This window comes from Engystomops pustulosus, chromosome 8, assembly GCF_040894005.1.
Source record: "Engystomops pustulosus chromosome 8, aEngPut4.maternal, whole genome shotgun sequence".
NCBI classification, from domain to species: Eukaryota; Metazoa; Chordata; class Amphibia; order Anura; family Leptodactylidae; genus Engystomops; species Engystomops pustulosus.
In genome coordinates, this window is record NC_092418.1 from 6865710 (window position 1) to 6893351 (window position 27642).

Below are 27642 nucleotides of genomic sequence, written 5' to 3' on the forward strand. Positions count from 1 at the left end.
CAGATTCGTCACTGATGTAAATGTGGATATATTAATAACCGAGGCTTCCGGTGTGAGGACTGAAAGCGACCGAGTGGCAGTAGAGCAGCAGGGAAGCTGAGAGAATAATATTGAAAAGGGCGGCGAAGGGGAGACACAAGGGCCCGAGCAGCGGCGAAAGTGCCGGCCTGGGCAGCAGGCGGCGTTACTGAGAGACACAGAGGATCCGGGGGAAGAGACAGCGAGAGACAGCCGGGAGCCGAGAGACAACCAGGTGAGAGCGAGAGCGCCCGCCCCGGCACTCAGAGACACCCGGGACACCGCCGCCGAAGAGACCGCCAGAGCCGGGACACTGCGGAGCCGGGGGCGGGAGATAGACAACGGGGAGATCGCGGAGGCTGAGCCACCTGAGGAGAGGGGCCCCGGAGCACCGAGAGACAGCCAGAGACTGCGGGGCAGGAGAGAGACAGACCCCGAGACAGGCGTGAGAAAAACTGAAAAGAGGAAAGAGACAGCACCGGGAAGAGAGAGACCGGCAAAATCGACAGCACCGGAGGAGAGAGGAGACCGGCAAAATAGACAGCACCGGGGGAGAGAGAGGAGACAGGCAAAATAGACTGCACCGGGGGAGAGAGAGGAGACAGGCAAAATAGACAGCACCGGGGGAGAGAGAGGAGACAGGCAAAATAGACAGCACCGGGGGAGAGAGAGGAGACAGGCAAAATAGACAGCACCGGGGGAGAGAGAGGAGACAGGCAAAATAGACAGCACCGGGGGAGAGAGAGGAGACAGGCAATATAGACAGCACCGGGGGAGAGAGAGGAGACAGGCAAAATAGACAGCACCGGGGGAGAGAGAGGAGACAGGAAAAATAGACAGCACCGGGGGAGAGAGAGGAGACAGGCAAAATAGACAGCACCGGGGGAGAGAGAGGAGACAGGCAAAATAGACAGCACCGGGGGAGAGAGAGGAGACAGGAAAAATAGACAGCACCGGGGGAGAGAGAGGAGACAGGCAAAATAGACAGCACCGGGGGAGAGAGAGGAGACAGGAAAAATAGACAGCACCGGGGGAGAGAGAGGAGACAGGCAAAATAGACAGCACCGGGGGAGAGAGAGGAGACAGGCAAAATAGACAGCACCGGGGGAGAGAGAGGAGACAGGCAAAATAGACAGCACCGGGGGAGAGAGAGGAGACAGGCAAAATAGACAGCACCGGGGGAGAGAGAGGAGACAGGCAAAATAGACAGCACCGGGGGAGAGAGAGGAGACAGGCAAAATAGACAGCACCGGGGGAGAGAGAGGAGACAGGCAAAATAGACAGCACCGGGGGAGAGAGAGGAGACAGGCAAAATAGACAGCACCGGGGGAGAGAGAGGAGACAGGCAAAATAGACAGCACCGGGGGAGAGAGAGGAGACAGGCAAAATAGACAGCACCGGGGGAGAGAGAGGAGACAGGCAAAATAGACAGCACCGGGGGAGAGAGAGGAGACAGGCAAAATAGACAGCACCGGGGGAGAGAGAGGAGACAGGCAAAATAGACAGCACCGGGGGAGAGAGAGGAGACAGGCAAAATAGACAGCACCGGGGGAGAGAGAGGAGACAGGCAAAATAGACAGCACCGGGGGAGAGAGAGGAGACAGGCAAAATAGACAGCACCGGGGGAGAGAGAGGAGACAGGCAAAATAGACAGCACCGGGGGAGAGAGAGGAGACAGGCAAAATAGACAGCACCGGGGGAGAGAGAGGAGACAGGCAAAATAGACAGCACCGGGGGAGAGAGAGGAGACAGGCAAAATAGACAGCACCGGGGGAGAGAGAGGAGACAGGCAAAATAGACAGCACCGGGGGAGAGAGAGGAGACAGGCAAAATAGACAGCACCGGGGGAGAGAGAGGAGACAGGCAAAATAGACAGCACCGGGGGAGAGAGAGGAGACAGGCAAAATAGACAGCACCGGGGGAGAGAGAGGAGACAGGCAAAATAGACAGCACCGGGGGAGAGAGAGGAGACAGGCAAAATAGACAGCACCGGGGGAGAGAGAGGAGACAGGCAAAATAGACAGCACCGGGGGAGAGAGAGGAGACAGGCAAAATAGACAGCACCGGGGGAGAGAGAGGAGACAGGCAAAATAGACAGCACCGGGGGAGAGAGAGGAGACAGGCAAAATGGACAGCACCGGGGGAGAGAGAGGAGACAGGCAAAATGGACAGCACCGGGGGAGAGAGAGGAGACAGGCAAAATGGACAGCACCGGGGGAGAGAGAGGAGACAGGCAAAATGGACAGCACCGGGGGAGAGAGAGGAGACAGGCAAAATGGACAGCACCGGGGGAGAGAGAGGAGACAGGCAAAATGGACAGCACCGGGGGAGAGAGAGGAGACAGGCAAAATGGACAGCACCGGGGGAGAGAGAGGAGACAGGCAAAATGGACAGCACCGGGGGAGAGAGAGGAGACAGGCAAAATGGACAGCACCGGGGGAGAGAGAGGAGACAGGCAAAATGGACAGCACCGGGGGAGAGAGAGGAGACAGGCAAAATGGACAGCACCGGGGGAGAGAGAGGAGACAGGCAAAATGGACAGCACCGGGGGAGAGAGAGGAGACAGGCAAAATGGACAGCACCGGGGGAGAGAGAGGAGACAGGCAAAATGGACAGCACCGGGGGAGAGAGAGGAGACAGGCAAAAGGGACAGCACCGGGGGAGAGAGAGGAGACATGCAAAAGGGACAGCACCGGGGGAGAGAGAGGAGACAGGCAAAAGAGACGGCCCCGGGGGAGAGAGAGGAGACAGGCAAAAGAGACGGCATCAGGGGGAGAGAGAGAGAGGAGACGGGCAAAAGAGACGGCATCAGGGGGAGAGAGAGAGAGGAGACGGGCAAAAGAGACGGCATCAGGGGGAGAGAGAGAGAGGAGACGGGCAAAAGAGACGGCATCAGGGGGAGAGAGAGAGAGGAGACGGGCAAAAGAGACGGCATCAGGGGGAGAGAGAGAGAGGAGACGGGCAAAAGAGATGGCATATGGGAAAGAGAGAGAGGAAACGGGCAAAAGAGATGGCACCAGGGGGAGAGAGAGAGAGGAGACGGGCAAAAGAGACGGCATCAGGGGGAGAGAGAGAGAGGAGACGGGCAAAAGAGACGGCATCAGGGGGAGAGAGAGAGAGGAGACGGGCAAAAGAGACGGCATCAGGGGGAGAGAGAGAGAGGAGACGGGCAAAAGAGATGGCATCTGGGAAAGAGAGAGAGGAAACGGGCAAAAGAGATGGCACCAGGGGGAGAGAGAGAGAGGAGACGGGCAGAAGCGACAGCATAGGGGAGGATGAGACAGAAAAAAGACAGCACCGGGGGGAGAGAGGCGACTTATCCAAAGAGAGTGATTATACAATCAAAAGAGAGAGACCCACAGACTTGGCAGTCGCTAAGAGAGAGACAACGGCAGAAAGAGTAGGGGAGAGAGAAGAAATGGACGCCGAGACTGTCACACCTGGCCTTTGCAGGGAAAAGGGATCATTAGACTGCTTCAGAGAGGGGGCATAATCATGGATGAGACTGGCAGGAGAGAGAGCAGTGATTGCACCTGAGATTCCCATCCCTGGTGATGGGTGGGGTGACAGCTAGCAAGAGACAGAGAAGAGAGAGAGCGCAGAGACCGCAGCAGGTGTGAGACAGGCAGCAGAGACTCTGCAATGTGCTAACTAATGGAGCGTCAGAGGTTAGTGAGGGCGAGACGGCCAGTAGCTTGGGGAATCCTGGAGGATGAGATGTAACAGTCTTCTCCTACCTTCAGGTGGACATGCGCTTCCACAGGCCACGTCGGTAGGTGAGCTCCGCTCCTCACTGCAGACCGCCAGAACACGGCAGTGGGTCCATTATCTGCAGCTCACACGCGGATCTGTGGAAACCCCTGCCATGTGAATGAGGCCATGGAGATAGAGGGGGACGTGTGAGTGTAGAGCGGGGAGCAGTCTGTGATCTCACACCTTCTAGTCTAGCACTCTCATAGTCTGAGACCTCCACATAACCAGGGGATGAGACATGGAGACCATCCTGTTCACGTGAGAGACATCCCGTCAAGTGTCAGTCATAGACTAGTGAGAGAGTAAAGAGACTTTCTAGAGATTTCTGCCTCCATTGAAATGTTCTGGTCATACAGGAGACTGATCGCGTCCTCCCGGGCTCTCATCTGCACTTGTGAGGACAGGATCAGTCTCTGATAAATATTTCTATTCGCTGACTGCAAGGAAAGGTCTAGAAAATGGTTAGAAAATAAACTGTAAGTGTCACGTAATACAGAGGCTCGCCAGGCCCTTTAACTGCTGGATGAGACCTCATAGGACATGTAGGAAGGAGACGTCTCTTAGTGTGTTAGGCCCGTTCCACACTTGCGAGTGTGATGCAATGAACTTGCATCACACTCTCAACGCATGCTGCCGGGAACGCACGGCCAGAACGCTGCACCGCGGGAGTGAACTGACATGCTGAGTTAACTTTCGCGGTGCAGCGTTCGGGTCGTGCGTTCCCGGCAGCATGCGTTGCGAGTGTGATGCAAGTTCATCGCATCACACTCGCATGTGTGGAACGGGCCTTAGTAAAGAGTCAAGAGCGATCAGGAAATGGCCCAGAAGAGACACTCATGTGAGACTCTGTGACCTCTGACATCTGAGGAGTCTCTGGTGTCCGTCCACAGTGTGACCATTAGACATCTTCACTTCTGGGACCAGGAGGAGACGGTCGGGGAGACGGCAGGAGACATCAGTGACTTGCTGCTGTGTAGAATGAGATGACTGCACTGGTTCTGTATGTCTCGGCCCACTTCACATTGTCCTTGTCCCCTCACAGGTCAGATGTCCCCTGATGGAGCCCGAGGGCGAGAGTCACAGAGCGGCCGGCTTCCAGTGGAGGAGTTACAAACTGCTGCTCGACCCCGCGCTCCGCAAAGCCACGCAGAAGGTGTACCGCTACGATGGAGTGCACTTCAACATCACTGTAAGAAGAGCCAGGGGCACTTACTTCTCAGGATCTGTGCTGTGTGCGACTAGTGATGTCTGCCGCAGGGGCTAGAGACTGGGATTAGACTCTAACGCCTGGAAAAGATATCACCAATTAAGCACTCAGAGACTGGTGACCCTCTCTGTGTTTGGTGATGACTATTCCAGGCATTAGAGACTGGTGACATCATCTGCTTAGTGGTTGATTGATGATGTCTATTCCAGGTATTGGAGACTGGTGACCTCATTGCTTGATTGTTGATGTCTGTATTCACTGACCTCCTCTCTGTTCCCCAGGATGGCCCCTTTCTTCCAGTCGGAGATGTGCGAGACCCCCGGCAGCATCGCCTCTGGAGTAAACCACGAGATATCACCCTCCCTGTCCCCAAATTTAAGGTACTTGAGGTGATGGCTATAGGGTGGTGAGTAGTCTCCTGGGAGGGGCTTGTGTGCTGATCCCGCCTTTTTTCTTTTCTTCAGTTTGATGAGTTTTATGTGGGGCAGCTCCCCCAGAAGGAGGTCACCTTCGCTTACCTGAATGACAACGTGCGGGAGCTCTTCCTGAAAGAAATGTGCCGCAAATTTGGGGATGTGGAAGATGTGGAGATTTTGCTGCACCCCAAAACCCGCAAGCACCTTGGCCTGGCCAAGGTTCTGTTCTCCAGCTCCCGATCCGCAAGGGACACAGTCACCCACCTCCACAACACGTCGGTCATGGGCAACATCATCCATGCAGAGCTGGACCTGCGAGGTAAAGCATGGGGGACACTCAAATTGCAGGGGAGACTGTAGCCGCCTCTCACTGCATGTACAGTACAAAGGTCAATGTGCTGACCCCGCGAACCCCAGCCCTCGGGTGATATGTACAAGGCTCCGCAGTAAACTATGAGAGATCTTGTCAAGTCGGGGCTACTCCACGCCCCAGTAGCCTCTTTTCTCCGCCTACCATTTAATCTTCGGCGCGCAGCTCCTTGTAGCTGTGCGCCCTCGTCCGAGTCCCCGGCATTCTGCGCAAGCGCAGAACGCAGGCCTTCGGCTGCGTGGCCGCAGCTCCGGGGGCGGAGCTACTGCGCATGCGCAGAACGCCGCAGATGCCGGGGGACTCGGACGAGGGCGCACAGCTACAAGGAGCTGCGCGCCGAAGATTAAATGGTAGGCGGAGAAAAGAGGCTACTGGGGCGTGGAGCAGCCCCGACTTGTAGCCTCATCTCTGGCTACTCCACGCCCCAGTAGCCGCTATCCTCACGTCCCATTCATCCACCTACCACCCGATCTATAGGTAGAATCGTGGTGGTAGGTTCGCTTTAATTCTGCCGCAGTCGCTCATAGCGGTGTGAGACCACGCCCTCGGTGCACTCGGAGAAACTACAGTCCTGGAATATAAATCCATATATCACAGTCCTGCTGCTACTAACAACATACACAGAGGTCTGATTACACATCTCTCCAGAGATCATGCATAACATAGTATCAGCAGGACTGTGGAAATACTACTATCATGCACTCTGATGTGATCAGGCAGAGGTGGCTTCACTGTGCCGTTTCCTTGCACCTCCTTTACACGATGCGGTTGTTCTCTTTTAGGTCAGCAGCGGCAGAAATACTATGACCTGATTGTGAATGGATCCTACAACCCTCAGACTGTTCCCACCACAAGCAGGTGGGGGCAGGAGCGCCCCCCGGAGCCGGTAAGTATTGCCCTGTGTACTGCTGAGTGTGCGCTGTCACGGTCGCTACAATCACTTTGTGTCTGCCCGCAGGTTGACTGTCGCCGCCGCCCGTCCACTGACACCACCTACGTCCCAGGGAATGGAACGCCATCTTCTCAAGACGTTGGGTCCTCCACCTACAGCCAGTACACCCCATCACTGTCCTCCTCACAGGGCACCCCATACACTCCGAGGGCCGGGACGCCCTTCTCTCAGGACTCTGCCTATTCTAGCAGGTGAGGACTGTGGTGTATATAATTCTGTAGGAGGATTTCAGCTCCGGAGGCATCCAGTGGTGTATGCAGACAGAACCACTCATCTTGTGTATCATAAAGTGCCGGCCTGGCTTCCTAGAGAAGCTGTTATGTAGTCGTAGTTGTGGGTGGAGTTACAGCCGTATAGAAATCTCATGTTGTTTGTCTTCTCTCCCTCCCTCCGCCCTGCAGGCAGGGGACCCCCAGCCATTCCAGTTCCCAGGAGACCTCAGGATACAAGTCAAGGCGGCATGAGAACAGCGCTGGTGATTCGTACTCCCGCAGGTCCGGACATCACTATTCTCCAGCCACATCCTCCTCGTCAACCTCCTCATCACAGCACGACAGCAGCCACAGACGTTACCGGCATCAGCACCGCTCCTCGCCGCAGTCCTACCGCTCACGACATCGGAAGCCGCCGCCTCCCACAGAGGAACCGCCCCTACACCGCTTTCCGGGGACTCCACCACTGCCCACCCCCCCACCGCTCCCACCGGATGAACCTCTGCCGGACCGGGACTACAGAATGGCCCATCCTCCTCTCCCTCCGTCCCCTCCCTCCTCCTCAGTACCATATCCTCCCCCTCCACCATCGGAAGGCTGGGAGCCTCCACCCCCGCCTCCCCCGCTTCCAGCCTGCTCCCCACCCCCCTCCCCAGCTCGCTCCTGCTCCCCGCTCCCGGACGGTATCTCTGAGAGCCTGCCCTTCACTCAGCACAGCAGCAGCCTGGACTCCCGCATTGAGGCTCTCCTGAAGGAGCAGCGCTCCAAGTTCTCCTTCCTCCCATCTGACGACGAAGATGAAGGCGTAGCGGAGAGTGCCGGGCAGGAGAGCGCGGTCCACGTAGAAGCCCCGCCCCAGGTACATGGTCCGTACACCCCTCCCCCACCCGCCAGCTTTGAGGACGTGTCAGCAGAAGCCATCCTGAGGTTCGGTGATCTCGGCAGGACGGCAAATGGACAGGAAAGGGTAAGAAACTTCTATGTATGTTCGGCCCTGACCATTCGTTCACGTCACTACCTCTGCTTGCTGTTTGAGTTGGAACACCTTAAAACCTGTCGTGTGCTGAGGGTTTGACACAAGGTAACAGCCCTTCAGCATAAGCCTGTCTCTGATGCTTTGCTACAGCACGAAAGAGAACAAATGAGTGAATCTCGGTCAATTGGGTGGAGCTACTTTCTGAGGTCCTGACACCCATGTACATTGTACTGGTGGGGGTGGAGTAGCGTCATTTGTCCCCCTGCAAGGGTCTTACCGTGGGGGTGTCCCCTGGATGCTCCTCCGCTGTACCACAACCAGACTGATGCTCCACTGTACCACAGTGAAAGCTGACTGCAGTCACTCAGAGCAGTGAGGCGGGGCTTGGACAAGCTGTCATGTAGAGATCTAAGGACACAGCAGTGTGAGGACTTGCCCTCTACTTCACTGTCCCAATTATTCTCTCTGGGGGATCTCTCTAGAATGTTCTTACATCTGAGGGGAGGAGACGCCGCCATCTTACCAGGACAGTAAGGGCAGAAGCTGAGCTCAGCAGGAAGTTATTCCTGTACAGTGAGGGAAGATTTTCTTGTGTGCACACCACCTGTCCATGGGTGGCGTCAGGTACTGTGACTCTGCTGCAGTACATCACACAACCTGTGCACAGAGGTGGCGCTGTGTATGTGTAGGAGGTAAGTGAACCCTGCCCCCCATGCACACGGTCAGAGCTGAGATTACAGTGAGTGAAGTTTTCTTCTGTTTTGCTTTTCAGGTGGTGGGTTCAGTCTGCAGTGTAAAGCATAGAGGTTGTCTCTCTGGTTCCTTTCCTCCATGCTTTGCACTGCAGGCTGCCCCCTCTCGTAGTGTGGTCAAGTGACTTGTGCTGTAATAACCCGCTGCTTGTCTTTACTGTCTCACCGAAGTGCCGGCCCCGCCTCTGGCGCTCCCGCAGCCGCCTCCCACTCGCACACAGCGACGGCTTCCGGGATCGCACGTACTAACCAATCGGAGACGCCGCTGGATCCGGGGGCCCACAGGACGGACATTTCTCTGATTGATTGTTCCTTGTTTTCTGCAGATTTTGTGTTTTTCATATTTTTGTTTGTATGTGGGAATAAAGTTCTATCCCTTTAAGAGGACATTCCCCGCCCCCTTTAGTGCACATGTGACCTCTGCCCCTGATGTTTATCTCTGCCTACATTAAATCTTCCTGCCTGAAATGCATCCTTGCCGTATTTGTGTCCAGTAGGAGGCGCTGTATTCATCCTCCAGTCACATCCAGAGCTGCATTTACTAGTCGTCTCCTATGACTCGCATCCAAAGCTGCACTCGCACATCTGCTCTTTAATTATTGATGATTGTTCTGTAAATGCAGCTCTAGATGTGACTGGAGGAGAAGTCCTGATGTAACACAAGGAAATCTTTAGTGCGTGTCCGGTGCACACAAGGCAGTGACTGCTCCCAGCTCTTGCAGATTGTGGTGTAGCTAGAGATGTTATACATCAGGCAGGGTCTGGCCTGCTCTCCCTGGGGGTCCCGACGCTGCAGGAAAATAAATGAATTCTCAGATGGGGACAATTTATTTAGCGATTTTTAGAAACCTGTTCTGTGTGAAATGAACACTGAGTCTCCAGGTCACATGACATCATATAGAATAAAAGGATTGCAGCTTTGGATGTGACTGGAGTATATGGAGCATAGTGATAACTCTGCATCCAGTCCCCGGCCATGCAGCGGAGTCCATAAAGGGGTCTGCAGTCATGGGATGAACCCCTATACCTGGAGGTCCGTTACTGAAGTCCTCTGCTCCAGTTGCTTTCAAAGCTGCAGCGACGCTTTAGGATTGGTCTGTTTGCTCTCCGATTTTGCATGTTCCTGCCTTATCATCTACTCCAGTTACATCTAGAGCTGCAGTCTCCATCTATACTCGGCCCCTGATACCTCTGTGCCGTCCTTTAACCCTTGCCTTCCTGTCTCCTCAGCTTTCGTCTGGAGATGACATGGAAATCTCTGATGAAGAAATCACCGTAGATCTACCTGGAGCTCCCGGCCCCACTTACCCCTTGGTGCCCCACCTCGCAGCCTCCGGGGCCACTTACCCCCCTCAGACTATGCTATCCATGCCCCCTCATCCGCACCACCCGGCTCCTGGCGCCTACCCGATGATGGCCTCCACCACCGCCAGGGGTCATATTGGAGACCTTGGGGCGCGTCCTGCCTCCCCTCCCCCTCTGGACCCTTCCTCCGCGGTGGCGGCCCCCCACATCTACGACTTTGTGAACTCCATGGAGCTGGTGAACAGACTGGGGAACCAGTGGGGGGGCACGTCCATGTCCTTCCAGATGCAGACGCAGATGCTGAGCCGTCTGCAGCAAAGCAGGCAGGAGAAGGGGCAGCCCTTCGAGGACCCCTACCCCCCACCATTACTGCCTCATTTACTGGCCCACCGACATCGACAGCAGCCCCCTCTGCCGCTCATGTCCGAAGCCATGTTTGGAGGGGCGTATCCTCACTTCCCAACCCAGGAGCCCCAACCCTTGTTACCACTGAGGGATCTCGCCACCCGGACAAACAGAACGCTGGAGCCACGAGCCATGGGCTGGGTGCAAGAAGTGGACCCCCACGCTGCCACCGTCATGAGCGTGCTGTCCGCCCTCATCCAAGAGATGAAGAACACCATGCAGAGAGACCTGAACCGCAAGATGGTGGAGAACGTGGCCTTCAGAGCCTTTGATGAGTGGTGGGAACGCAAGGAGGAGAAGGCAAAGGTAAGCGGCGCCTGAGGGTGGAGAATCCTTCAGACCTCGGGGTCCTCCGTACTGATTGCCTTTCTATCTACAGCCCTTCCAGAATGTGCCCAAACCCGGGCCCCGGGAAGAAGACAAGGAGAAGACCCGTCCCAAGGAGCCCGGACTTGTGTCTCTAGTGGACTGGGCCAAGAGTGGTGGAGCTGAGGGCTTTGGCTTTGGTTCTGGCCTGCGGGAGGCGCTGCGACTGCCTTCCTTCAAGGTGAGGGCTGGTTGTGTCGGGGTCCCGGCCCCCCGGCCTTCAGGACGTTGGTTAACATTAACTCTTTATCTCCCGTGCAGGTAAAGAGGAAGCAGCTGTCAGATAGTGAAGATGGAGATCAGAAGAAGTTGCGACCCTCCACACCAGCGGAGGAGGAGGAAGATGGTAAGAATCCAGGGCAGCAGGATCCCTGCACACATGTGGACGGGTTCTGGACGCTCGCAGGGTCACCATATACTTCTACTTTCAGAGCGAGAGAAGGAAACCTCAGAACAGCGAGCAGGAGCAAAGGCGGCGCAGCGAGAGGCGGAGAGGTCGAAACACAAGCGCAGAAGCCCCTTCCCCTTGGACAGCGAAGGCGAGGAGGCTTCTGAGGAGTCTGCGTCCGATAAGGTGAGGGGAGAGAGACTGGGGGAGGGGGCAGCATAGGAGAAGGAGTGGATGGAGAGGGGGCAAAGACTGGGGGAGGGGGCAGCAGGGGGGAAGGAGCGGACAGAGACTGGGGGAGAGGGCAGCAGGGGGGAAGGAGCGGACAGAGACTGGGGGAAGGAGCGGACAGAGACTGGGGGAAGGAGCGGACAGAGACTGGGGGAAGGAGCGGACAGAGACTGGGGGAAGGAGCGGACAGAGACTGGGGGAAGGAGCGGACAGAGACTGGGGGAAGGAGCGGACAGAGACTGGGGGAAGGAGCGGACAGAGACTGGGGGAAGGAGCGGACAGAGACTGGGGGAAGGAGCGGACAGAGACTGGGGGAAGGAGCGGACAGAGACTGGGGGAAGGAGCGGACAGAGACTGGGGGAAGGAGCGGACAGAGACTGGGGGAAGGAGCGGACAGAGACTGGGGGAAGGAGCGGACAGAGACTGGGGGAAGGAGCGGACAGAGACTGGGGGAAGGAGCGGACAGAGACTGGGGGAAGGAGCGGACAGAGACTGGGGGAAGGAGCGGACAGAGACTGGGGGAAGGAGCGGACAGAGACTGGGGGAAGGAGCGGACAGAGACTGGGGGAAGGAGCGGACAGAGACTGGGGGAAGGAGCGGACAGAGACTGGGGGAAGGAGCGGACAGAGACTGGGGGAAGGAGCGGACAGAGACTGGGGGAAGGAGCGGACAGAGACTGGGGGAAGGAGCGGACAGAGACTGGGGGAAGGAGCGGACAGAGACTGGGGGAAGGAGCGGACAGAGACTGGGGGAAGGAGCGGACAGAGACTGGGGGAAGGAGCGGACAGAGACTGGGGGAAGGAGCGGACAGAGACTGGGGGAAGGAGCGGACAGAGACTGGGGGAAGGAGCGGACAGAGACTGGGGGAAGGAGCGGACAGAGACTGGGGGAAGGAGCGGACAGAGACTGGGGGAAGGAGCGGACAGAGACTGGGGGAAGGAGCGGACAGAGACTGGGGGAAGGAGCGGACAGAGACTGGGGGAAGGAGCGGACAGAGACTGGGGGAAGGAGCGGACAGAGACTGGGGGAAGGAGCGGACAGAGACTGGGGGAAGGAGCGGACAGAGACTGGGGGAAGGAGCGGACAGAGACTGGGGGAAGGAGCGGACAGAGACTGGGGGAAGGAGCGGACAGAGACTGGGGGAAGGAGCGGACAGAGACTGGGGGAAGGAGCGGACAGAGACTGGGGGAAGGAGCGGACAGAGACTGGGGGAAGGAGCGGACAGAGACTGGGGGAAGGAGCGGACAGAGACTGGGGGAAGGAGCGGACAGAGACTGGGGGAAGGAGCGGACAGAGACTGGGGGAAGGAGCGGACAGAGACTGGGGGAAGGAGCGGACAGAGACTGGGGGAAGGAGCGGACAGAGACTGGGGGAAGGAGCGGACAGAGACTGGGGGAAGGAGCGGACAGAGACTGGGGGAAGGAGCGGACAGAGACTGGGGGAAGGAGCGGACAGAGACTGGGGGAAGGAGCGGACAGAGACTGGGGGAAGGAGCGGACAGAGACTGGGGGAAGGAGCGGACAGAGACTGGGGGAAGGAGCGGACAGAGACTGGGGGAAGGAGCGGACAGAGACTGGGGGAAGGAGCGGACAGAGACTGGGGGAAGGAGCGGACAGAGACTGGGGGAAGGAGCGGACAGAGACTGGGGGAAGGAGCGGACAGAGACTGGGGGAAGGAGCGGACAGAGACTGGGGGAAGGAGCGGACAGAGACTGGGGGAAGGAGCGGACAGAGACTGGGGGAAGGAGCGGACAGAGACTGGGGGAAGGAGCGGACAGAGACTGGGGGAAGGAGCGGACAGAGACTGGGGGAAGGAGCGGACAGAGACTGGGGGAAGGAGCGGACAGAGACTGGGGGAAGGAGCGGACAGAGACTGGGGGAAGGAGCGGACAGAGACTGGGGGAAGGAGCGGACAGAGACTGGGGGAAGGAGCGGACAGAGACTGGGGGAAGGAGCGGACAGAGACTGGGGGAAGGAGCGGACAGAGACTGGGGGAAGGAGCGGACAGAGACTGGGGGAAGGAGCGGACAGAGACTGGGGGAAGGAGCGGACAGAGACTGGGGGAAGGAGCGGACAGAGACTGGGGGAAGGAGCGGACAGAGACTGGGGGAAGGAGCGGACAGAGACTGGGGGAAGGAGCGGACAGAGACTGGGGGAAGGAGCGGACAGAGACTGGGGGAAGGAGCGGACAGAGACTGGGGGAAGGAGCGGACAGAGACTGGGGGAAGGAGCGGACAGAGACTGGGGGAAGGAGCGGACAGAGACTGGGGGAAGGAGCGGACAGAGACTGGGGGAAGGAGCGGACAGAGACTGGGGGAAGGAGCGGACAGAGACTGGGGGAAGGAGCGGACAGAGACTGGGGGAAGGAGCGGACAGAGACTGGGGAAGAGCGGACAGAGACTGGGGGAAGGAGCGGACAGAGACTGGGGGAAGGAGCGGACAGAGACTGGGGGAAGGAGCGGACAGAGACTGGGGGAAGGAGCGGACAGAGACTGGGGGAAGGAGCGGACAGAGACTGGGGGAAGGAGCGGACAGAGACTGGGGAAGGAGCGGACAGAGATGGGGGAAGGAGCGGACAGAGACTGGGGGAAGGAGCGGACAGAGACTGGGGGAAGGAGCGGACAGAGACTGGGGGAAGGAGCGGACAGAGACTGGGGAAGGAGCGGACAGAGACTGGGGGAAGGAGCGGACAGAGACTGGGGGAAGGAGCGGACAGAGACTGGGGAAGGAGCGGACAGAGACGGGGGGAAGGAGCGGACAGAGACTGGGGGAAGGAGCGGACAGAGACTGGGGGAAGGAGCGGACAGAGACTGGGGAAGGAGCGGACAGAGACTTGGGGGAAGGAGCGGACAGAGACTGGGGGAAGGAGCGGACAGAGGACTGGGGGAAGGAAGCGGACAGAGACTGGGGGAAGGAGCGCGAGACTGGGGAGGAGCGGACAGAGACTGGGGGAAGGAGCGGGACAGAGACTGGGGGAAGGAGCGGACAGAGACTGGGGGAAGGAGCGGACAGAGACTGGGGAAGGAGCGGACAGAGACTGGGGGAAGGAGCGGACAGAGACTGGGGGAAGGAGCGGACAGAGACTGGGGGAAGGAGCGGACAGAGACTGGGGGAAGGAGCGGACAGAGACTGGGGGAAGGAGCGGACAGAGACTGGGGAAGGAGCGGACAGAGACTGGGGGAAGGGCGGACAGAGACTGGGGAAGGAGCGGACAGAGACTGGGGGAAGGAGCGGACAGAGACTGGGGGAAGGAGCGGACAGAGACTGGGGAAGGAGCGGACAGAGAACTGGGGGAAGGAGCGGACAGAGACTGGGGAAGGAGCGGACAGAGACTGGGGAAGGAGCGGACAGAGACTGGGGGAAGGAGCGGACAGAGACTGGGGGAAGGAGCGGACAGAGACTGAGGGAAGGAGCGGACAGAGACTGGGGGGAAGGAGCGGACAGAGATGGGGGGAAGGAGCGGACAGAGACTGGGGGAAGGAGCGGACAGAGACTGGGGGAGGAGCGGACAGAGACTGGGGGAAGGAGGCGGACAGAGACTGGGGGAAGGAGCGGACAGAGACTGGGGGAAGGAGCGGACAGAGACTGGGGGACAGGAGCGGACAGAGACTGGGGGAAGGAGCTGACAGAGACTGGGGGAAAGGACGGACAGAGACTGGGGGAAGAGCGGACAGAGACTGGGGGAAGGAGCGGACAGAGACTGGGGGAAGGAGCGGACAGAGACTGGGGGAAGGAGCGGACAGAGACTGGGGGAAGGAGCGGACAGAGACTGGGGGAAGGAGCGGACAGAGACTGGGGGAAGGAGCGGACAGAGACTGGGGGAAGGAGCGGACAGAGACTGGGGGAAGGAGCGGACAGAGACTGGGGAAGGAGCGGACAGAGACTGGGGGAAGGAGCGGACACGAGACTGGGGGAAGGAGCGGACAGAGACTGGGGGAAGGAGGCGGGACAGAGACTGGGGGAAGGAGCGGACAGAGACTGGGGGAAGGAGCGGACAGAGACTGGGGGAAGGAGCGGACAGAGACTGGGGAAGGAGCGGACCAGAGACTGGGGAAGGGAGCGGACAGAGACTGGGGGAAGGAGCGGACAGAGACTGGGGAAGGAGCGGACAGAGACTGGGGGAAGGAGCGGACAGAGACTGGGAAGGGCGGACAGAGACTGGGGGAGGAGCGGACAGAGTGGGGAGTGAGGGGAAGGACGGGGGCAGAGACTGGGGAAGGAGCGGACAGACTGGGGGAAGGAGCGGACAGAACTGGGGAAGGAGCGGACAGAGGACTGGGGGAGGAGCGGACAGAGACTGGGGAAGGAGCGGACAGAGACTGGGGGAAGGAGCGGACAGAGACTGGGGGAAGGAGCGGACAGAGACTGGGGGAAGGAGCGGACAGAGACTGGGGGAAGGAGCGGACAGAGACTGGGGGAAGGGAGCGGACAGAGACTGGGGGAAGGGGGCGGACAGAGACTGGGGGAAGGGGGCGGACAGAGACTGGGGGAAGGAGGCGGCAGAGACTGGGGGGGGGCGACAGAGACAGGGGGTGGAGAAGGGGCGGACAGAGAGCTGGGGGAAGGGGCGGACAGAGACTGGGGGAAGGGGCGGACAGAGACTGGGGGAAGGGGCGGACAGGAGACTGGGGGAAGGGGCGGACAGAGACTGGGGGAAGGGGCGGACAGAGACTGGGGGAAGGGCGGACAGAGAGCTGGGGGAAGGGGCGGACAGAGACTGGGGGAAGGGGCGGACAGAGACTGGGGAAGGGGCGGACAGAGACTGGGGGAAGGGGCGGACAGAGACTGGGGAAGGGGCGGACAGAGACTGGGGGAAGGGGCGGACAGAGACTGGGGGAAGGGGCGGACAGAGACTGGGGGAAGGGGCGACAAGAAGCCTGGGGGAAGGGGCGGACAGAGACTGGGGGACAGGGGCGGACAGAGACTGGGGGAAGGGGCGGACAGAGACTGGGGAAGGGGCGGACAGAGACTGGGGGAAGGGGCGGACAGAGACTGGGGAAGGGGCGGACAGAGACTGGGGGAAGGGGCGGACAGAGACTGGGGGGAAGGGGCGGACAGAGACTGGGGAAGGGGCGGACAGAGACTGGGGGAAGGGGCGGACAGAGACTGGGGAAGGGCCGGGACAGAGACTGGGGGAAGGGGCGGACAGAGACTGGGGGAAGGGGCGGACAGAGACTGGGGGAAGGGGCGGACAGAGACTGGGGGAAGGGGCGGACAGAGACTGGGGGAGGGGCGGACAGAGACTGGGGGAAGGGGCGGACAGAGACTGGGGGAAGGGGCGGACAGAGACTGGGGGAAGGGGCGGACAAGAGACTGGGGGAAGGGGCGGACAGAGACTGGGGGAAGGGGCGGACAGAGACTGGGGGAAGGGCGGACAGAGACTGGGGAAGGGGCGGACAGAGACTGGGGAAGGGGCGGACAGAGACTGGGGGAAAGGGCGGACAGAGACTGGGGGAAGGGGCGGACAGAGACTGGGGGAAGGGGCGGACAGAGACTGGGGGAAGGGGCGGACAGAGACTGGGGGAAGGGGCGGACAGAGACTGGGGAAGGGGCGGACAGAGACTGGGGGAAGGGGCGACAGAGACTGGGGGAAGGGGCGGACAGAGACTGGGGGAAGGGGCCGGGACAGAGACTGGGGGAAGGGGCGGACAGAGACTGGGGGAAGGGGCGGACAGAGACTGGGGGAAGGGGCGGACAGAGACTGGGGGAGGGGCGGACAGAGACTGGGGGAAGGGGGCGGACAGAGACTGGGGGAAGGGGCGGACAGAGACTGGGGGAAGGGGCGCGGACAGAGACTGGGGGACAGAAGGGCTGACAGAGACTGGGGAAGGGGCGGACAGAGACTGGGGGAAGGGGGCGGACAGAGACTGGGGGAAGGGCGGACAGAGACTGGGGGAAGGGGCGGACAGAGACTGGGGGAAGGGGCGGACAGAGACTGGGGGAAGGGGCGGACAGAGACTGGGGAAGGGGCGGACAGAGACTGGGGGAAGGGGCGGACAGAGACTGGGGAAGGGGCGGACAGAGACTGGGGGAAGGGGCGGACAGAGACTGGGGGAAGGGGCGGACAGAGACTGGGGGAAGGGGCGGACAGAGACTGGGGGAAGGGGCGGACAGAGACTGGGGGAAGGGGCGGACAGAGACTGGGGAAGGGGCTGACAGAGACTGGGGGAAGGGGCGGACAGAGACTGGGGGAAGGGGCGGACAGAGACTGGGGGAAGGGGCGGACAGAGACTGGGGAAGGGGCGGACAGGACTGAGCTGGGGAAGGGGCGGACAGAGACTGGGGGAAGGGCGGGACAGAGACTGGGGGAAGGGGCGGACAGAGACTGGGGGAAGGGGGCGGACAGAGACTGGGGGAAGGGGCGGACAGAGACTGGGGAAGGGGCGGACAGAGACTGGGGGAAGGGGCGGACAGAGACTGGGGGAAGGGGCGGACAGAGACTGGGGGAAGGGGCGGACAGAGATGGGGGGAAGGGGCGGACAGAGACTGGGGAAGGGGCGGACAGAGACTGGGGGAAGGGGCGGACAGAGACTGGGGGAAGGGGCGGACAGAGACTGGGGGGAAGGGGCGGACAGAGACTGGGGGAAGGGCGGACAGAGACTGGGGGAAGGGGCGGACAGAGACTGGGGGAAGGGGCGGACAGAGACTGGGGGAAGGGGGGACAGAGACTGGGGGAAGGGGCGGACAGAGACTGGGGGAAGGGGCGACAGAGACTGGGGGAAGGGGCGGACAGAGACTGGGGGAAGGGGCGGACAGAGACTGGGGGAAGGGCCTGACAGAGACTGGGGGAAGGGGCGGACAGAGACTGGGGGAAGGGGCGGACAGAGACTGGGGAAGGGGCGGACAGAGACTGGGGGAAGGGGCGGACAGAGACTGGGGGAAGGGGCGGACAGAGATGGGGGAAGGGGCGGACAGAGACTGTGGGAAGGGGCGGACAGAGGACTGGGGGAAGGGGCGGACAGAGACTGGGGAAGGGGCGGACAGAGACTGGGGGAAGGGGCGGACAGAGACTGGGGGAAGGGGCGGACAGAGACTGGGGGAAGGGGCGGACAGAGACTGGGGGAAGGGGCGGACAGAGACTGGGGGAAGGGGCGGACAGAGACTGGGGGAAGGGGCGGACAGAGACTGGGGGAAGGGGCGGACAGAGACTGGGGGAAGGGGCGGACAGAGACTGGGGGAAGGGGCGGACAGAGACTGGGGGAAGGGGCGGACAGAGACTGGGGGAAGGGGCGGACAGAGACGGGGAAGGGGCGGACAGAGACTGGGGGAAGGGGCGGACAGAGACTGGGGGAAGGGGCGGACAGAGACTGGGGGAAGGGGCGGACAGAGACTGGGGGAAGGGGCGGACAGAGACTGGGGGAGGGGGCGGACAGAGACTGGGGGAGGGGGCGGACAGAGACTGGGGGAGGGGGCGGACAGAGACTGGGGGAGGGGGCGGACAGAGACTGGGGGAGGGGGCGGACAGAGACTGGGGGAGGGGGCGGACAGAGACTGGGGGAGGGGGCGGACAGAGACTGGGGGAGGGGGCGGACAGAGACTGGGGGAGGGGGCGGACAGAGACTGGGGGAGGGGGCGGACAGAGACTGGGGGAGGGGGCGGACAGAGACTGGGGGTGGGGGCGGACAGAGACTGGGGGTGGGGGCGGACAGAGACTGGGGGTGGGGGCGGACAGAGACTGGGGGAAGGAGCGGACAGAGACTGGGGGAAGGAGCGGACAGACACTGGGGGAGAGGGCAGCAGGGGGGAAGGAGCGGACAGAGACTGGGGGAGACGGAGGAGATAGAGAGGGGAGAGGCCTGGCAGATGATGTGACGTGATGTGTTGTATATTCACAGGATGATGATGACGACGATGAGACGAGCAGCAAAGATGAAGACTCTGAAGGTGAGAGCCTAATGTAATCTCTGAGGTCACAGCCCGGGCAGAGGATGTACATAAGGCATGGGGGGGGGGGGGGGTCACCTGTCAGTGTAACAAAAGCCTCCCATATTGAAGACTCTTCTCATGCTGCATAATGGGGCAGATTTACATACCTGTCCCGGCGCAATCCCCGACGAGAATGCACAGCTGCTGCGATTCACTACCAGCGTACACCCGATATCCTCCATGTGTCGCTTCCCCGCTCAGGTCCCCGGGGTTCACCTTCTTCTTCCTGGTGCATGTAAGTGCATTGTCCGTGTATAATGTGCTGTGCGGGGAGTCACTAAGATCCTGCGCCCGATATCCTGCATGTGTCGCTTCCCCGCTCAGGTCCCCGGAGTTCACCTTCTTCTTCCTGGTGCATGTAAGTGCATTGTCCGTGTATAATGTGCTGTGCGGGGAGTCACTAAGATCGTGCGCCCGATATCCTGCATGTGTCGCTTCCCCGCTCAGGTCCCTGGAGTTCACCTTCTTCTTCCTGGTGCATGTAAGTGCATTGTCCGTGTATAATGCGCTATGCAGGGAGTCACTAAGATCCTGCGCCCGATATCCTGCATGTGTCGCTTCCCCGCTCAGGTCCCTGGAGTTCACCTTCTTCTTCCTGGTGCATGTAAGTGCATTGTCCGTGTATAATGCGCTGTGCAGGGAGTCACTAAGATCCTGCGCCCGATATCCTGCATGTGTCACTTCCCCGCTCAGGTCCCCGGAGTTCACCTTCTTCTTCCTGGTGCATGTAAGTGCATTGTCCGTGTATAATGTGCTGTGCGGGGAGTCACTAAGATCCTGCACCCGATATCCTGCATGTGTCGCTTCCCGGCTCAGGTCCCTGGAGTTCACCTTCTTCTTCCTGGTGCATGTAAGTGCATTGTCCGTGTATAATGCGCTGTGCGGGGAGTCACTAAGATCCTGCGCCCGATATCCTGCATGTGTCGCTTCTCCGCTCAGGTCCCCGGAGTTCACCTTCTTCTTCCTGGTGTATGTAAGTGCATTGTCCGTGTATAATGTGCTGTGCGGGGAGTCACTAAGATCCTGCACCCGATATCCTGCATGTGTCGCTTCCCCGCTCAGGTCCCCGGAGTTCACCTTCTTCTTCCTGGTGCATGTAAGTGCATTGTCCGTGTATAATGCGCTGTGCGGGGAGTCACTAAGATCCTGCGCCCGATATCCTGCATGTGTCGCTTCCCCGCTCAGGTCCCCGGAGTTCACCTTCTTCTTCCTGGTGCATGTAAGTGCATTGTCCGTGTATAATGTGCTGTGCGGGGAGTCACTAAGATCCTGCACCCGATATCCTGCATGTGTCGCTTCCCCGCTCAGGTCCCCGGAGTTCACCTTCTTCTTCCTGGTGCATGTAAGTGCATTGGTAGTGTATAATGCGCTGTGCGGGGAGTCACTAAGATCCTGCGCCCGATATCCTGCATGTGTCACTTCCCCGCTCAGGTCCCCGGAGTTCACCTTCTTCTTCCTGGTGCATGTAAGTGCATTGTCCGTGTATAATGCGCTGTGCGGGGAGTCACTAAGATCCTGCGCCCGATATCCTGCATGTGTCGCTTCCCCGCTCAGGTCCCTGGAGTTCACCTTCTTCTTCCTGGTGCATGTAAGTTCTTGGCTTACGACCCATTTTTAAATGTTAAATCCCGCGCGTTGTCTGAATCCGTCGGATCATCAGTCTGCCTGCCCCCCGATTTGTGTTGCATGAAAGCCGGCGTGATTGCAACACAATCCGATCGTGTGCACGGAATCTTCGGCACGATCGCAGGGAAACCCGACGGAAATGCGGCCGCGGGACCTTGGTAAGTAAGCCCCAGTGTCTCTAGAATGCACTTCCCCAGAATAATTAACAACCAAATGCTTTTATTAAAGCCTGTTCATCAGCTCTGAACACATCCACCACTGACATGACTCAACAGAGCCGGATATCATCCCCACACACCTGTGTACTCTATATACAGTGTGCAGTCATGGGGGGGCTGTGTATACTGTATTTTCAGTAGGGGGGCTGTGTATACAGTGGGGGGTGCGTGTATACTGTATATACAGTGTGGGGACATGAGGGGGTGGGGGCTGTGTATACACTGGGGGTGGGGGGTGTATACTGTATATACAGTGTGGGGGGGGGCTGTGTATACTCTGCACTCACCTCGCTCTTCTTCCTCTGCAGATGAGACGCCTCTTGCCAAACTTTCCAACAAGATTGTGTCTGATGACAGTGACAGCTCCAGTGAATCGGACAGCAGCAGCTCCTCCTCATCTTCCTCCTCCTCTTCCTCGTCCTCCTCCTCATCACCGGCGTCCTCTGATGATGAGGAAGATCAGGAGGACATTCCCATAACCCCAATAGTGACTGAACCCCTGCGACCACCCAGCCCCCCACCACTTCCTGCAGAAGGGAAGACCCTAAGAGACAAAGAAGAGACACTGAGTAAGTAATGCATCCTCCATACAGTAGGGGGCGCTATGTGACTGCATCCATAGTATCTCTATACATTCCCTGTGAGTGCACCCCAGTGAATTAATTCACAAGGCAATGCATGTTTCCAATAACAAACAGCAGAACAGTGAGTGCAGCTCTGGAGTATAATGCAGGATGTAACTCAGGATCAGTACAGGATAAGTAATGTCATGTATGTACACAGTGACTGCACCAGCAGCAGAATAGTGAGTGCAGCTCTGGGGTATAATACAGGATGTAACTCAGGATCAGTACAGGATAAGTAATGTCATGTATGTACACAGTGACTGCTCCAGCAGCAGAATAGTGAGTGCAGCTCTGGAGTATAACACAGGATGTAACTCAGGATCAGTACTGGATAAGTAATGTCATGTATGTACACAGTGACTGCACCAGCAGCAGAATAGTGAGTGCAGCTCTGGAGTATAATACAGGATGTAACTCAGGATCAGTACAGGATAAGTAATGTCATGTATGTACCCAGTGACTGCACCAGCAGCAGAATAGTGAGTGCAGCTCTGGGGTATAATACAGGATGTAACTCAGGATCAGTACAGGATAAGTAATGTCATGTATGTACACAGTGACTGCACCAGCAGCAGCAGAATAGTGAGTGCAGCTCTGGGGTATAATACAGGATGTAACTCAGGATCAGTACAGGATAAGTAATGTCATGTATGTACCCAGTGACTGCACCAGCAGCAGAATAGTGAGTGCAGCTCTGGAGTATAATACAGGATGTAACTCAGGATCAGTACAGGATAAGTAATGTCATGTATGTACACAGTGACTGCACCAGCAGCAGCAGAATAGTGAGTGCAGCTCTGGGGTATAATACAGGATGTAACTCAGGATCAGTACAGGATAAGTAATGTCATGTATGTACACGGTGACTGCACCAGCAGCAGAATAGTGAGTGCAGCTCTGGGGTATAATACAGGATGTAACTCAGGATCAGTACAGGATAAGTAATGTCATGTATGTACACAGTGACTGCACCAGCAGCAGAATAGTGAGTGCAGCTCTGGAGTATAATACAGGATGTAACTCAGGATCTGTACAGGATAAGTAATGTCATGTATGTACACAGTGACTGCACCATCAGCAGAATAGTGAGTGCAGCTCTGGTGTATAATACAGGATGTAACTCAGGATCAGTACAGGATAAGTAATGGCATGTATGTACACAGTGACTGCACCAGCAGCAGAATAGTGAGTGCAGCTCTGGGGTATAATACAGGATGTAACTCAGGATCAGTACAGGATAAGTAATGTCATGTATGTACCCAGTGACTGCACCAGCAGCAGAATAGTGAGTGCAGCTCTGGGGTATAATACAGGATGTAACTCAGGATCAGTACAGGATAAGTAATGTCATGTATGTACCCAGTGACTGCACCAGCAGCAGAATAGTGAGTGCAGCTCTGGGGTATAATACAGGATGTAACTCAGGATCAGTACAGGATAAGTAATGTCATGTATGTACACAGTGACTGCACCAGCAGCAGAATAGTGAGTGCAGCTCTGGAGTATAATACAGGATGTAACTCAGGATCAGTAAAGGATAAGTAATGTCATGTATGTACACAGTGACTGCACCAGCAGCAGAATAGTGAGTGCAGCTCTGGAGTATAATACAGGATGTAACTCAGGATCAGTACAGGATAAGTAATGTCATGTATGTACACAGTGACTGCACCAGCAGCAGAATAGTGAGTGCAGCTCTGGAGGATAATACAGGATGTAACTCAGGATCAGTACAGGATAAGTAATGTCATGTATGTACACAGTGACTGCACCAGCAGCAGAATAGTGAGTGCAGCTCTGGAGAGTTCAGGACACGTTTGTCTCCTCCTCTTTCTCTTGTTTCATTCGATCTTTTCTTTCCTCTCTTCTCAGATAAGTCTCCGGCCTTGGATATAAAAGAGGAGCCGTGTATAGAAGCTCCTTCTCCTCCGCTGATCTCCCCTCCCCCTCCTGTGACCCCCCCTAAGCCTTGCACCCCGTCATCTCCTCCGCTGCCTCTTCTTCCTCCTCCCAAGAAAAGACGTAAGACGGTCTCCTTCCTCCTCGCTCCAGTGGAAGAGCCTGAAGCTGCTGAGAGTAAACCCCCCAATCACCTGGTCCTGGAGAGAATCCTCCCCGATCTCCCCCCGGTCATCCAGCAGGAGCCCAAGGAGGAACCGCAGCCGCCCCCTCCAGCGGAGGAGCCCCTTCCCCCCTCCTCTAAGGACCCTACTCCTCCTACACCGCCCACAGCGGCTCTTCATGTCCCCAAGCCGGAGCTGCCCAAACTGCCCCCTCCTGCCCAAGAACCTGCCCCTCCGAAGAAGCCTCCGGAGCAGCTGACGGTATTGAACCTTCCATGGGACCACGCGTGTCTGGTGAAGTCCTATCCCCCCCGCGTGGGACCCCCGGAAGCTCCGCAGGAGGATGGAGACGAGGTCATGGATGATGATTATGACCATGTGGAGGAGGTCCAAGCACTGCCCATTCCAGAACCGATGCCAGAACCGCTGCCCGCTGTACACGAGCCCTGCGAGCCGGAGAGAGTGGACCCCCTGGAGGAGCTCCTGTTTGCCCCGGTGCGTCAGATCCTGCTGGAGCACAGCTACGCCTCCATCCCCGCAGCGCTGAAGCAGCCGCCTAAGAGGCAGCGGGGAATCTCTCTGGAGCTGGAGCGACCCAGCGAGCTCCTCCATGTGGACCTGGGACAACCGGTGCTGGAGGCCCCCGAGGAGGTGGTGTGTGTGGGGGGCGCCGCGCTGGGCCTGGAGGACACCGGCCTCCTGGATGTGGGAGACCTGCAGCTGACACCTTCCAGGAAATCTGACGAGAAACCGGCGCGCGAGGAGTCCAAGAGTAAGAAACGGAGACAGCAGGAAGCGAAGGAGGTGACGGAGCCCGGAGAAATCACATCCGAGGAGGAGGACGATGACGAGGATGACGAGGACTCGTGGGTGTGCACCCGGGAGCTGAGGTCACACCGGACCCGCCGGCCCGCGCCGCTCTTGTCTCCTCCCAAGTACGAGATCCGCAGCGAGTTTGAGCAGATGACGATTCTCTACGACATATGGAACAGCGGCCTGGACACCGAGGACATGATCTTCCTGAGGGAAACCTACGAGAGGCTCCTGCAGGAGGACCACAGCACCGACTGGCTGAACGACACCCACTGGGTGCCTCATACTAATATCCTTTGTGGGGCTGATGGGAGGGTGTGTGGGGGGGGGGGGGGGAAACATGGGGGTCTCTGCCCGGCCGCATGTTATAGGACGCTGGCATCACATAATACACGAATGAGGGGCCCTTTATGGGGGGACTCTGCCCAGATGTGTATCTGCCCCTGGTGGGGACACACATGGCACCGGTATCACATGTATGGATAATATATGGGCGGAGTCTGAGGGCCGCATGTTACCCCTTCCGGGGAGACGCATGAGCTGGTGCATGTAGCGCTGTGTCCCTGTCACTGTATGACTCCTTAACACCCTCTCACTCACCAATATCGCGGACCCCAAGCGGCGTAAGAACCGGCAGGACGGGCTGCGGGAGCACCAGACCGGCTGCGCCAGGAGCGAGGGCTACTACGCCATCAGCAAGAAGGACAAGGACAAGTATCTGGACGTCATCCCGGTGTCTGTGCGGGAGCTGGACAGCGACACACAGGTAACGTGTCTCCCCTCCACCACCAGGGGGCGCCACACTGCAGGCTACTGACCCGTCCTGTGTTACAGGGTACTAACCGGATCCTGTCTGAGCGCCGCTCCGAGCAGAGACGTCTCCTCAACGCCATCGGCTCCTTCTCCCTGATGGACAGCGACTTACTGAAACTCAACCAACTCAAGGTAATGCGGCCTGTAGTCCAGCGGGGGGCGCTGCGGTGCTGTATGATGCCTCTGTCCTCACGTCGCCTTCTGTTTCTGGCAGTTCCGGAAGAAGAAGCTTCGCTTTGGCCGCAGCCGCATCCATGAGTGGGGTCTGTTCGCCATGGAGCCCATCGCCGCGGACGAGATGGTGATAGAGTATGTGGGACAGAACATCCGGCAGGTGAGGCTGTGCTGGGGTCAGCCACTAGGGGGCGCTCCACCTCCACAGTCAGGCTGAGGTGTCGATTATTTGCTGGAGGATTAACCCCTACACAGCCAGGCTTGATGTGTGTGTTTGTGTGGGGGGGTCCATCCGCCGTCAGCTCCCTCCATCACGTGAATGGAGCTGTAATACCAGGCGCAGCCTGTGTGCATTGCACAGCGCTGTGTTTACCAGGGGCTTCAGCTCAGGGACCTGATTATTGTGATCTCGGCAGGTGGTGGCGGACTTTCGGGAGAAGCGATACGCCCAGCAGGGGATCGGCAGCAGCTATCTGTTCCGTGTGGACCATGAAACCATCATAGACGCTACCAAATCCGGAAATCTAGCGCGTTTCATAAACCACTGCTGCACGGTAAGTGGCCACCTACCTGCGGGCTCAGCTGCCTCTCACCTGTAATGTTCCCAGGACTAGGAACAGCTCCTGTCCACAGGTTGTATTTGGTATCATCCTCTGACAGCGCTGCAGTACCAGGTGTGACCTGTAGACAGGGGGGGCGCTGCTGCCGATGTCTTTTCTAATATTCTCGCCCTCCTCCTTGTTGCAGCCTAATTGTTACGCCAAAGTCATCACCATTGAGTCCCAAAAGAAGATCGTTATCTACTCCAAGCAGCCGATCGGGGTCAACGAGGAGATCACGTACGACTACAAGTTCCCCATCGAAGAGAACAAGATCCCGTGTCTGTGCGGTACCGAGAACTGCCGGGGTACACTGAACTAAGGGCCGAGCCATCTGGGAGGGCATGGAACCGAGCTGCTGGGGGGCCACTGGACTGAGGGCCGAGCTGCTGGGGCCCAACCTGCTGGGGGGCCACTGGACTGAGGGTGAGCCTCCGGGGGCCATCAAAGGAGCCAGAGGCAGGGGCCTGACCGTGTACAGAGACCTGGAGGGGGCGGGGACAGTAACCGATACGACCGCCGTCAGCAGCCCGACCTGTTGGGAGCACTTTAATGCTTCTGCCGAGCTCCTCCCACTTGGCTCATCACCCCCAGGGCATTCCTAAATATGTACATTTTTAAAAAATTTTTTGCTATTTTTTTTTTTTTTTTTATATATAAATTTTAGTTTTTTCAGTTCTTTTATTCCTTTCTGGGAGTATGTTATTTATGGCGGGAGTTGGCAAAGAGATCACATCCCTCCCAGCCCCTCCCCTGCCCTTATAGCTCCGCCCATATCCCCGCCCTCCACTCATGTAGGTCTAGAGTTTTCGAGCTCAAAGTCAGAGACTCGTTAGACCTTTAAAAATGTACCTGCAGCCTCGTCCCCGCCCCCTGCCGGTCATGTGACAACAGAATGCACAAGTCTCCTCCCCCATTATCTGTATGTACACTACGCTCCCTTGTATATAGACCCAAGAGCTGATTCTTCAAGGACTGGTCTACGATGAACCCCCCGGCTGTAGTCTAGCCCCGCCCCCTCACTTTGTAGGCCCCGCCCTGCAGGGTCCTAGTGATGCTTTTATCTCGTTCCTTCCCGTTTTTACTCGATGGCGCCACCATAGGTCATACTTGGGGTCACTGGCGGCAGCGCCGGTGCGGTCATCACGTTTTAACCATTTATTTTTAATGTTTTATTTATTCAGATAATATTTTAAAGTCGGAGCCTTTTTCTCGGAGGATGAGGCCTTGAGGGGCCCGAGATGCTCCGCTCCATCTTAAGCCGTGTCCGGAGGGTCCCGCAGGTCATTCATGTGTTTACATACTTGTGGCTCCGGGCCCCCTTTTTGTTTTTACCCCTCCCCCCCCTTTATGTGTGGAGAGGGCGCCATTGTTGTAGTGGGGGAGGGGTCTGTGAGGGTCGGGGGAGGGGTCAGGCTTGAGAACGTTGTATAT

The 27642-nt window shown here is 58.4% G+C and overlaps 1 protein-coding gene across 4 annotated transcripts; it reads left to right on the top strand.

The window, feature by feature from the left end:
• SETD1A (SET domain containing 1A, histone lysine methyltransferase) lies at positions 1-27642 on the top strand. 4 transcript variants are annotated; one of them, XM_072122889.1, is made up of 19 exons: positions 2-253; positions 4814-4960; positions 5260-5358; positions 5443-5713; positions 6547-6650; positions 6723-6907; positions 7118-7895; positions 9887-10672; positions 10746-10913; positions 10994-11078; positions 11164-11306; positions 19186-19234; positions 21429-21689; positions 23619-24911; positions 25219-25388; positions 25457-25567; positions 25650-25769; positions 26026-26163; positions 26357-27641. In XM_072122889.1, the coding sequence occupies exons 2-19, from the start codon at positions 4829-4831 to the stop codon at positions 26528-26530; spliced, it is 5067 nt and encodes a 1688-aa protein (XP_071978990.1). In that variant the 5' UTR covers positions 2-253; positions 4814-4828; the 3' UTR covers positions 26531-27641. The 4 variants fall into 4 exon arrangements, with proteins under 4 accessions (XP_071978989.1, XP_071978990.1, XP_071978991.1 ...); XM_072122891.1 differs by lacking the exon at positions 2-253 and adding an exon at positions 281-463 and having other exon boundaries at positions 26357-27642; XM_072122888.1 differs by having other exon boundaries at positions 1-253; positions 6547-6907; positions 26357-27642.

Excerpts from the sequence above, each read along its gene's own strand:
- SETD1A (XM_072122888.1), top strand. The coding sequence starts at position 4,829 with ATGGAGCCCGAGGGCGAGAGTCACAGAGCGGCCGGCTTCCAGTGGAGG. Across the intron at positions 10,914-10,993 it reads TGCGACTGCCTTCCTTCAAG|GTAAAGAGGAAGCAGCTGTC; the intron begins GTGAGGGCTGGT and ends TCTCCCGTGCAG. Across the intron at positions 25,389-25,456 it reads AGCTGGACAGCGACACACAG|GGTACTAACCGGATCCTGTC; the intron begins GTAACGTGTCTC and ends CCTGTGTTACAG.